The following is a 12,281-nucleotide window of genomic DNA, read 5'->3' as shown; positions in this document are numbered from 1 at the left end:
CATCCCGCGGAGAAATGCAGCAGGATGTGCCAGAGCGGGAAGCGGGGCCAAAGGAGCCTTCCCAGACCAGTAGCCTCCCACACCAGATTAAAATTCCTTCGGAATTTGCTAAACAAATCGACTCTCTCAGCTCCTGCCATAAAACCCATGGGATGTTTTGCATTACTACCAGTAATGGAGGGAGGAAACAGACCCTTACGCTTGGCCCATCACAGGACCCCCGTGCTCGCGGTGGTGCTGCCTCCTGCGAACGCTGGTCCAGGCTGGTTTCTGCAGCATCAGCCGCAGTACCTGCTCCATCTGTCCCCAAAGTGACAACTACATCCCTGCTCTCCCGGAGGGGACATCTGCTCCAGCCCCAGCAGCCACAGACAGACCCCCGGGAGTGTTCAGTGCTCGATTCTCCCAGTTTACTACGTCTTACAGCTGCTGGGTAACACTCTCACCCTCCCGAGATGGAGGTGTTGATGCTGTTCTCATTATCTGCAATGTAAAACAGAGCCAAGAAGAGGAGGGAAGGAATAAAAAACAACCTTCTTTAAGAAACCCACACATTAACCCTCTTCCAGCCCCCTCCCTCGCCTGTTCTGAAGCACAATGAAATGCCAGGGATGGATGAAAGAGAAATAGCTGCAGGGGTGGAGAAGGGCTGCAGAGAGAACAGAGCAGGGGAAGTGACCACAGCCCTAAAAAATCACCTAACACAGCTCCATGCCAGCGATTTCCTTGCTGAGAGGAGCCCACTGTGCATGCCTTACAGCCTCTGTAAGGAGCCTGAAAGGCAAATTTTGCATGGGCTGGTTTACAAGAACAAAACGTCTCAGTTCTGTGGAGGCAGAGACCTAAAAAAGAAAGAAGGGACAGAATAAAGTGAAAACAAAACAGAATGGACAGTGTAACTTAGCGGGAGATGCTTTCAAAGCAGTTCCGCTCCCAAGTAGACGTGGGAGAGAACACGGGAGGATTGGGGCTGCGAGGCTGGATGCAATTCTTCTGTGGGAACAATGAATAGGATCGTCACAGAGAATCAGAATTTCCATAACAGCCAAGTGGCATTTCTGCACATCTGGAGCATCTGCAGCCCCCAAAACAGGCAGATCCATCCTTACCAAAAGGCTTAACCACCCCTTGGACTTGGTTCATGAGCCCTATTTTCCATGTCACCTGAGAAGCTGAGGTGACACCACACCAGTTAAAGCACAGAGCAGGAGTTTCTTGAAGATGTGTTGGACACGCTGCTCCAGGACAAGGGTCTCAGGCCACCAGCAGGACCTGCTGTCACAATGGCGTGTGCTTTCTGTACTCAACATTACAGGCTTCACTACACACTGTACTTGTAAATCCAACACACACAGCTTTCCCCAGGAGGTTCCAAGTCCACACACATCTCCAAAGCAGCCTCAACTGGGGCAATTGCACCAGCGTCAATGCAAATCACCCCACAGCAAGGCACTATTTAAAAGGAGCCCTGGGTTCTCATTAACCAAAGTCCTAAACAAAGGCTTAATCTGAACTTCCTTCCACCCAGACAGCTCAGTGTGGAGTCACCACGCAGCCCCTCCCACACCATACACACACACACACACAGAAATCTTGATTTTCTTCAAGTGCAGTTGCGATCAAAGTGAAATACGAGACACACACACAGACCAAAGCTCTCTCGGGGATTAGTCAGCTGTTGAACTCCAGCAGAACGTGCTTGATGGTGTTATCAAGGAGAGGAAAGCATCGCGCGGAGCCGCCGTGACACCCCAACTCCATCCCTCTTCATGCACAAATACCGCAAGGCTCATTTTTTTTTGCCCAAGAAGCCTCAGCCAGTCCAAACTTGTGTCCCAGAGCTGCTCCTCTCCCATTCTGCACCAAAAACACCTCCCTCCGGGCACCCCCAGCACTGAACCAGTTTGCAGAGCTTCACTGAAGCCTTGTATTTTGACTACAGCTGGCCAAAGCATTTTTACTGCAATTAAGTGTAATCAAAACACGCTGTTTTCACTCTAACCTGAGCTGTTTCACAGAGATGCCCCTGTCTGAACTCCTCTCTTAACACAGGAAAGATTTTGATGTCTAGGATTTCTCCAAGCTGGAGCCACAGGAGATGAAGATACTCAAAACATTCGTGTTTTTCCACTCAGCTGCCACCATTCTTCCAATTCTTTCTGCAAAAGCACTCAGAAGTTTGTTTTTTAAACTCAAAGTGCAGCAAGGAGCAGCATTCTGGGCAGCTTTGCTTTGAACCCTCCTGTGGGGAAGCTGATGGGAAACAAATCCTGGAGCTAAGTTCTCAGAATCAGAAATGGTTCCCAGGGTGGCAGGAGCTGGTTCTCAGAAACCAGCAAGGCTGGGGGAGCCAAAAGGGACTCGCACAGAGCTCAGGAAGGGCTTGAGCTTTGGTAGAGCTTGAGGGACACTGAGGGTTTGAGGATCAATTTGTTCCATGCACTCTACAGCAACCCATCCAGTGTATAGACTACTCATGCAACAACCAGCCTTCCAAGAGGTGGGAAGAAGAAAAGCGAGTCCACCGGATATGAAAAGCAAGGTGGGTTTCTCAAGGCAAGGGAAAGAGCTGCCAAGTCAGTTGGATGCCAAAATAAGAATCACTGCATCTCCCCCAAGCAACACTTTTTAACTGATTAGGAACTCAAGGATGCCTTGGGTTTTTTGGTCATTCCTCAGCAGTGCAATCTGGACAGGTCTCCACCAGTTTAGAGCAATCAGGTCCAACGCACACAGAAAGTTGTCTGCAGGCTGTTTTCCAGCCCTTTCCAGTCCCCGTGTCCCCAGACCAGTGTGCTGGACCAGAGGCACCAGCATCCCAAGAGCATCCTGGCGAGCCGTCAGGGAGAGGGGACTAATTAGATAAAGAAAGCAAGCTATGCAGCAAGTGATCTGCAGAGAAGAGGGGAGTCCCAGAAAGAATCATCAGGAAAGGTTAACATAGCACGGAGGAAGTATAAACCCACCTATAACCTGCAATTGAAGCACACAGTAAAGAGATCATTTAGACATGCCCAGCTTTGGCACTTTCAAGTCCCTTGCACAACAGCAAAAAGCAAAAATGGGTCTCAATGATAAATACTACATTAAATCTATAGTATTAGGAAGAAAGCTTGATTTTCTCATCATCTCCTATGGGTCTTAAGGGACAAGGGCCTTCAGCACAAATGGGAAGCACCTTGCTCAGCCACCCCATTTCACATCCAGCATGTGCAAAAGGAGCGTGCCAGAGAGCACAGCCAAGTAGGTGAAGACAGAACCCTTTCCAGTGTTTGCTCAGGTTTAACAAAAGCACACACAGGCTTTCTCCTCCCTCCCTCTCCACTAGGTGCAAGGATGGAGCAGGACTCATACCTTTCAAGTGCAATACAGAACAAATATATAGGCAGAAAACCTCCTGTGTTGCTCCCTCTTACAAAAACCACTCGAGACGGGGGCCTCTTGTGAGCCACTTTGCTGAACTAGCTCTCTCTCAGACCAAAAGTTCGGTCATTTACCCCGTCAGCATTCCCAGCTGGAAAAAAAAAAAAGGGGGTTATGGCCTCTGCTCTGCACGTCCAAAGGGAGGAGGGAGCCGATCTGCAAGTTTATTTGTTGTCTGTGCAGAATTCCTGCATTCCTTCCCTTGTTTACCCATCTGCTCTCAGGACACGCTCAGACCCCAGCAAACAGCTTTGGGGGCACCACGTTCCCCCATGAGCTCAGAGCTCTGGCTGGAACACGGGACAAGCACAAAGGGGAAAGAGAAAAGCCAGAAAATGGGTTATTACAGAAAGATGTTTTCAAGGAGGTTGGGCAACAAGTAGAAGAAATATCAGTTCTCTGCCAATCTGCTCTCCACAGAGGCACGTGTCCATACCTGGAGGTCTCAGACCCTATTAAAGAGCACATACAGGCTGTTTACCCCTCTGATTTTCCCCACAGAAATGTTTTTACACCCCCAACAGCACCAGTAACTCAGCCAATGTGAGCGCTCCTCACATTGTCCCACAGACCATGTCCCATGGTCCCCGTGCTGAGCATCACTGTGGTGCACACGTACTCCACGAGCACAACATCACAACCCTCCTCATCTGCGCAATTTTGGGAGCAGACACAAAGACTCCAGCAAGATTAATGTATAAGGGATACAGGGCTTCCCCACAACGATATAAAAATACAACTTGCATCCCCCAAAATCACTCAGTTCCTTGGCTTGGTCTTGACTTCATTACACCTTGGAGAAGCTTTATCTCTAAGCAGAACTCAGCTGGCTTCTCAGATCCCTGCACAAGTCCACAAGTAAGGAGGCTCTGAGACAGAGGAAGCTGGAGTGACTACCATGAAGGACAGACCTTCACCACAGGGTTAATTCATCAGCTCTAAACCTACAGGAAAACCTGACTCAGGTGTGAGGACCCTAAACTCCCTGGGAAGCACCTTGCAAGACTTGTGGTGGGGATGTTCCCAACCACATTTGCAGAGGGAACTGAGAAGCTGCATCGAATCTTGAGCAAAAAAAATGACATCAAATAACTTTGCTTGGCTGTACCTCGGCTGCAAGCGCTGCCTTTGACAACAAGGTCAATGCCAGGCACTGTCCCCGTGATAAGCACAACCCTACCCCAGCCACGTGTAGATCAGCAGGACGGACTGATCCGGCTCATCACCGGCGGGATTGTTTGCCCATCAATCATTTACAAGCCAAGAACACCCCGGGAAAAGCCCAGCGGGCAGGTCCAGCCTCACCTTCCACGCAGTGCTCCACCTCCTCCAGGTTCCGCAGCGTGATGCGCATCAGGCTGGAGTTCAGCATCAGCTCGTTGCGATGCGCCGGCCACATGTACTGCGGGGCTGGGTTGACGAAGAAAATCCGCGTGTCCCCGGTCGAGACTTGGTTGTCGCAGATTAGCGGGTCCCCGAAGCCACCGATAACCACCTTGTTCCCACCATCCAAGAGGATCTCATGCGTGACGATGTCTTTGCCTTTCAGGTATCGCCAGACTCTCACCTTGAATGAGAAGGAGCACGTGAGACCATTTCACAGCCTCCAACAACCAGCACTTTCTGGCCACATTAACTTTTATCACGTTGTCACAAGATGCACAGAGGCGGTTCAGGCTGGCAAAGCTTTCCAGCAGACCTAATTTCATTAGCCAGCCCTCCAAAAGCACAAAATGTGTGGGCAGCAAAGACTACAGCACACACGGGTGTTTCTTTCCTTTGTTCAAGCAAAAATAATGTCCCCAGAGCCTTTATGGCACAGCTCAAACCAGGACAGCTGCTCAAGAGTTTCCCTGACAGAAGGAGAAGCCTCTGCTGCTGTTTTGCCTCTGCTGTAAATGACCAGTAAGCCAGAAAATGAGCTAATCAACCTTTTTTCCCTAATATTGTTCTAACCTTTATGCCCACACCAGCCATTTCAGCTGCCACACACCAGCTATGGCAGGGAACGCTGCTCTCCAACAGGGACACTGCACTTGGCCAGGGGAAGCTGGCACAGACTCAACCAGGACAAATATTTATTAAAAAAGAAATTCAGGACTGACCTGGTCTTGCCCATTACTAAGAAAGAATTCAAACTGATAGCAGGAGATCCATTCCTGGACTGGATGCTTGGACAGAAGTGAGATCCAACTCACTTGCGATGTACATGAGCTGTGACCCCATCACCTGCAGATACAGGCCATGGGGTCAGGGATATGATTCAAGCCCTACCAGAGGAATCCCCATTCCACTCCCCAGCAGCATCATTTGAGGTGACAGACTGCAGCTGGTACAGTTCTGACTCACAACAAAATCTCAGTGGTGAAATGGATCAGGGGAGAATAAAACCCTTCTGAATAATTTAAAAAAGCTTTGAAAACACTTAATAATCATAAAGCTTTGAAGGCAACATTAAATGGCTGGAAGCCCCCAACCAGGGAAGGCAGCACACCTAAAGAAATGTCTGTCCATCCATGGGGGATGCTCTGAACAGGCAGGAGGAGGCAGGTGGGCTGGCTGGATGGAAGATGGGAACCTCCTGGCTCTAAGCACCAGCACATCAGGAAGGCAAAACACAAAGCAGATAATATTGGTTGTAGAAATACCAAAGACAACTTATGTTCCCACAAATGACTAAAGAAAACCCTTGCATTAGCAGACTGGATCTGCTAAGATACATGGAGGATTTGGCAGGAGGAGCCTGTTTCCCTTTACTCATCCAAACTTCAAGAAGAAAAATAAGTTGTGGCCACAAGAGCTGGTCCCGCTCCCCCCGTCCTGCTGCCAGCAGTTCTAGAGAAAACTCCCTAAACCTCAGTGCTGGCTCAACCCCCTGCCCAAAAAAGGCCAGATCTGCACACAACTTCAAGCCAACCCCTCTCCAAAAGAAACACCCACACGGAAGGGAAGAAGCAGCCCTAAAAATGAATCTTTAGTGCACAAGGGACAGCAGAGACATGTCCCCAAGTCAGAAATCCTCTGCTGTGGTTCCATTGCAGGGGAAACGCGATGCAAAATTGAGTTGCATGGAATAGAAATGGCTCTGAGAGGCGCCTGGGGTGCAGCGGGGAGTGCGGGTGGCTGCTGCAGCGCGTGGGTATCGCCGTGACCACAGGCACCCCTGGCCTGGCACCACCAGCATCTCCTCCCAGCCCGAGTGCCCCGTCACCTGCATTCCCCAGCCCTCTTCACCGCCTCGAGAGCGCTCCAGCACACCGCGCCGAGCACCGAAAATGGGCAGCGAGGGGGTGGCTCAGAGATAAGGGCCTCTCCATCCTGCCTCCGAAACAGGCACGCACGCACAGGCTGTAAGAACACAAGAAAGGATGCTCATGTGCACAGGGCTCTTGGTGGACGCTGAAGTGGCAGACAGTTGTTTGCACTACAGCTTCAATGCTTGACATAAGGGAACTTGTGGCAATTGAGGAGGAAAGCGCAGAGCAGATACCATCCCACTCTAGAGTAAACCATTTTTATAGTTATCTGCAGGTCACTGGCCTCTGCCCCGCACAGCCCTTCAGGTGCACTGCATTCCCTTTCTTTGAGACCATTCAGACAGCGAGATGCTTATTCTTCACCAAATACCCCCATCCCGTGACTACAGAAGACGCACGCAAAGATCTGACGCTGCAAAGTTCAAATAAGAGGGTTAAAACATGCTGAGGGTGTGCAAGTTTTATGATCTTTAATCGTGTAATTATTTGAAGCCCTAACTCCAGAATTCCATGGGTGAGCTCAGCAGTTTCTCAGTCCTGAACAAGAGGCTTTGAGGCCCACGGTGATCTCGAGCCAAACTCCACGTGACAACGTGGTGCTGGGACATGGGAACTGGGCCATTCCCACTGTGCCAGGAGTGACCAGGCTGAGGGGACACCCCCCTGCTCAGCTTTTCTCCAGGCTAAACAGCCCCAAGCCCAAGAAGAGATGCTGAGGAAGCAATGCCTCCAAAGCCACATCCACAGCCTATTCCAGCCCTGGAAGAAGCCTGCTGGAAACATCAACTGCTCGGTTGTGCACAGCCCTGTCATCCTGAGCTCTTGAGAGAGATGGCAGCCACCCAGTGAACAGAGGGAGCTTCAGATGGCAGGGACGGGGAGCTGCGACAGGCGGCTTCCCCCCCTTCTGATCTCGCCGGAATCCCGCTATCGACACGGAGACATCTGCTCCACCACGTGCCGGCGGTGCCACCCGAGGAAGCCCCTTCCAAGAGCCACCCCGGGGCCACCTGCGAGCGCGGCGAGATGAGGAGGCAGGGTGCGAAGGAGCACAGCTTGCCCGGCTTTAGCGCAAGCCTGAGTTAACGCAAACCTCCTGCTTGCCCAGCCGGGACCAGCTGTTTCTCCAGCGTTCCGCAGCGGCGCGGCTCCCTGTGGTTGTGATTCTGCTCCGTAGTCAAGTCAAGACACCTTCCTCCAGCCCCACCTCCTCCTCCTCCTCCAGCCGCAGGGCAGGCGCTGTGAGGTGCACAAGCAAACCAGGGTGAAAGAATAAGAACTAGGAACACAAAGGAGACAAAAGGAAAAAAAAATACTAATAAAAATATGGGAGTCAGGCAGAGAGCGCAGCCTGAGGGTTGTGCTGAAAGGTGGCATTTTCACAGCTAGGTCTAAGGGGGGAGAAAGGCTGAAGTCTACCCCCTCTTTCTGAAGCAGATGGTAATTTGAGTTAATTAGCACGGCTGTTCTAGTCATAGACCTCAGAGCCAGGCCACAGCATTCACAAGCAACATCAGAGTCCACCAGCCTTCTCCCCACCCTTCTCCTCTATAATGAATGGATGTGAAGGCACCAAAGACCAGGCAATTACCTGTAGGGCATCCCATTCATCATCACGCACAATTAAGACTTTGTCACTGCTGACTCACCGGATCATCAAGGATTGGGGGAAGAGAAGGTTGAGAGAGAGAGGAAAAAAATTAGTCTGGAACCTAGTTCCAAGAGGTCCCTTCCATAAAGCAGACTCACTCTTTTGCCAACGAGCACATAAAACACTGGATTAAGACCATTTTACAAGGCTCCTGGCAGCTACGGGGAGGCAGAGTAAGAACAGCGAAGACTTTATTTAAGCAGATCCTTTCAAGGGTATATTTTAAGTGCAGCACAAAACCAGAAAGTAAAAGGATTTTCCACTATGCCATGGGGGTCCATCCCACCGCAGGGAACGGGACCACCTGGACAGGGACAGGCAAATTCCTGCCAGGGAGATGCTTTGAGAAATGCCAACCTTGGTCTTGCAAGGAGAAATGAGATGTTGGAGCAGTTTCCTCGGGAAGGGAGCTCTTATTCTGGACAGAAGTATTATAAAAAGGGTCACCGCTAGATTTTGGCAGTTCCTAAAGGGCACCAGCCAAATGCTTCCCTCCCCAGCACATTGTCCCTCTCTGTGCCTTTCCTTGGATGGAACCCTTTTCCTCAGAACCAGCAAAGCACCAAACCCACCTCCCCCAGCCACTTCCACACCCATCCCTGGCTGGAAAACAGCCCTTACCCCCCAAAATACAGGCTCTATTGTTCGGAACAGGATCCACATCCTCTTTCAACACTTCCTATAGCTCATATAGAACCTGTACTTGTCCTATAAATAGTTCTCTTCATAAATATCAGGTCATACCAAAATAATGCACATGAGGGGACTCAAAAGCAGGAAGGGATGGTGCCGACACATGGGCTGTAAATGGGATGTACAGCAGCACCGCAAGACTGGGAAGAGCACAGAGGCACCTCCACTCCCATGTCAAATCCCTCGGGAAAGCAGCACATCAAACTGTTTCAATTTTGAGGATTCTGTCAGCCTGCTCTTCCTTATTATTCCTCTCCTCCAGTAGCAAACGAGGCCGGTAGTTATTTAAGACTGTTTATCTAACATTAACTTCACATTTTTCCTGAGTTGTAATGTGCTTATCTTCCTCTATCAAAGGCTTCACCTGGGAGGGTTTAGAGTTTAACTAGAAGAACAATACACTAGTGCGGCACTCGCAGATATTCACATGCCTGCTCCCTCGCAGACCACCCAGCACCAATAATACTCGCTATTTTGGGTGTGGGCTCTCGGGAACTCCTACCACACACTTGGCCCTTGCCTTCCCTCTTCAGATAAAGAGCAACCTGACAAGAGATAACTGTGGTATTTGGAAGTAACCCCAGGGCCTAAGGAACGGTTCCTGGAGCAGGACAGCGAGGAAGCAGGCACGGGTTTTCTCACTAATAAGATCCTTTCTGCACTTGGGCTTATTCCAGCTCCACAAGTCAGGTTTAATGCCCAAAGCGCCTTTTTAGAATCTAGGTGCTTGATAAAGAAACCACCAAACCAACCCAAAATGCGCGAATGTCTAACCCTGCGACCCAGCATCAGCAGAATCCACAGCAATTTCAATATTTGGAGAGATCTTAGAGGGAAACAAGCACCAGCTGCCGCGAAACTTCGCATTTACAAGTCACAAGCGCTACACCCTGCCAAGTCACAGGAGAGATTTATCTGCTTTCAGGTCCTTAAGACACCTCAAATCCCATTTCAAAGCTTTTTTCCTGCAAACACACCATTTAAAATTACACAGAAAAGAGTGATGTGTAGGTAACGGGACCAAAGAACCACTGCTCTAAGGAAATTGCTCAATGTCACAGCTCAACCGGGAGAGCCAGCAGCACTGCCACAGTGAGATAAGATGGGATGGGCATTTCCATCCAAGGCAGGAGAGGTTTTTCTCCTTTCAGTTTCTTTTACAGGACTGGAAAGGTGTCTTGGGAGCATGTGAAGGCATCCAGGTGCTGTTACCACAGCAGCACTCAGCAGAAGCAACACCCCACAGTTAACTCTGAAGCAGCACAAGTCTTCTCCGCAGGATTTTTGGGGATGGCTCAGGGAAAGGCAGGTACGAGATTCTCTTCCCAAGCTGAGCAACACAAACTGTTTCAAATACAGACACCACCTGCAGACCAGGTTCCTCCCGAGCTACTCTTATTACTCGGACATGATTGCACCCTTTCAAAGGCAGAGCTGCTGAGCAAGCAGGTTTCTCATCACAGGAGCACTGGCCCAGAGTCCTGCTCCGATGCAGCAAGACGAAGCCTGGATTTTACAGTAGCCAGACACCTTGCTGCGTGTCCGCAGCGGGAGAAAAGAGACTCGTTTCCTAAATGAGCACTTTTGCCTTGTCACTAAGCCACACTTGACCACCTCCTCCCTTCTGAGGTGGCCCACATCCATCCAGCCATATGTGCCCCAAGCTGCCGCAGGACACCGCCTGCTCATAGCAGCTTATTAGTTTTCTACATAGCACCCGGGATGTGTCAGACGCTTTGCAAACATACGGTCTCTGCACTAGCCCGGAGGGTCCGTGATCTAATTTACCAGAGCAGGGTACAGATTGTACCATGCAGCATCGCAAGGGGCAGAGCCACGGGAGCAAGCGTGAAGCAGCAGGCACCAGCTGGACAGACAGAAACTGTTCAACTAGTTTATTGGGCTAAGAGATGCTACAGAACAGAGGTATAAAGTTAACCTCCCTCTGCACCAGCAGACCTCTCCCACCACACACTGCTGCACATCACCCCAGGCCCTGCTCAGCACTAACCGCAGTATTTTTGTAAGGATGAAGCAGAAAAGAGGATGGGGAGAAAGGGAAAAAGCAATGTAGCAGCATGTCCTCACAAGTGAGATTCCTGCCCCGGGAAGGGTTAAGCCATACAGCACGTTTTCTGACAACCAGGCGGATGGTATTTCAGGTTGCTCAGTACTTTACCGTCTCTCAGCTTAGGGGGGAGGAAAAAAAAAAAACATAGCCAGAGGCCAGATTCGTAGTTAAACAATAGCTAGAGCTAGAAAGAACTCAAGATGCTGCTAAAGTAAACAGGGAGCTAAGAAGCTCCGAACACCTTCCCCAGCAGCCTAAACCCAGCTGGAGAAAGTTGGGAGTCAGCTCCGCATGATGCAAAGGAGGGAAATGCCCATAAAAAGCAACCTTGCGAGATTCCCCTCGCCACAGCTGCGGGCAGCTCTAAGCGAGGAGAGACTCCGCAGTCTAAAAATACATAATTACACACCAAAGCTGCAGCGCGTACAATAAAAACCACATGCGCCCGCCCGAGAAAGCGCCTGGTTGGGGGCTGAAAGTTTCCCTGCGGTTGTCTACCCCCCCGCACCTTCCCCAAACCCCCCCCAAATTACCTTGCAGGAGTAGGTGTGGTGGACGGGGTCCACGTTCATGATCTCCTCCACCGTCCCCGTCAGCACCACGTTGGCCTCCTCCTCCCTCCGCTCCAGCTCCCGTTCGGGGCAGGTCGCCCCACCACCGCTGCCTCCCAGTCCCAGTAAGCCCAGTAGCGCCAGTAGCAGCGCCCGGCCGCCCGGCGCTCGCCCCGCCATGGCCCGCCGGCCGCGGCGGTTCGGCCCGGCCCCGCTCCCGGCTCCCGGGGCTCCCCGACGGCGCGGGTAGACAAAGCGGCCCCACTCGCAGGCAGGGCTGGCGCAGAGAAAAAGGGCTACTTTTGTTCCGAGGAGGTGAAAAGGAGGAAAGAAAGAGAGGGAGGGAGGCGGGGAGGGGAGAGCAGGGGAGGGGAGAAGGAAGAAAATCCCAAGAGGAGGAGGAGGAGGAGATATCTCTCCCCCGGAGCCGCGGCCGGGGAGAAGCGCTCGGTCCTCAGCCTTGCCCCTGTAAGAAAGCCCGCAGATTTGCATGCAATCTGAATTGCTGATAAGGAGGGAGCGGGGGTAGGGAAGAGGAGGGAGGGAGGCAGCCAGCCCTGCTGCCGGCTCTTATTGCGGAGCTGCCGCGGACGCCACCCCCAGGAAAGGGAGAGCTCGCATCAGGTTAATGGATA

At 51.2% G+C, this 12,281-nt stretch overlaps 1 protein-coding gene across 1 annotated transcript in view; it reads right to left on the bottom strand.

Moving 5' to 3' along the window:
* The window catches only part of AGRN (agrin), a 94,466-nt gene extending 82,605 nt beyond the window's left edge, over window positions 1–11,861 (bottom strand). The window contains exons 1-2 of the mRNA XM_082070036.1: window positions 11,629–11,861; window positions 4,729–4,990 (exon numbers count right to left, since the gene is read on the bottom strand). Of these exons, the coding sequence (XP_081926162.1) occupies window positions 4,729–4,990; window positions 11,629–11,826 (460 nt within the window). The 5' untranslated portion in view covers window positions 11,827–11,861. The remainder of the gene's footprint in view (window positions 1–4,728; window positions 4,991–11,628) is intronic.
* Between the last annotated feature and the right edge of the window lie 420 nt (window positions 11,862–12,281).

This window comes from Streptopelia decaocto (assembly GCF_964273445.1).
Source record: "Streptopelia decaocto genome assembly, chromosome: 20".
NCBI classification, from domain to species: domain Eukaryota; kingdom Metazoa; phylum Chordata; class Aves; order Columbiformes; family Columbidae; genus Streptopelia; species Streptopelia decaocto.
This window is presented reverse-complemented; position numbering and strand designations above follow the sequence as displayed.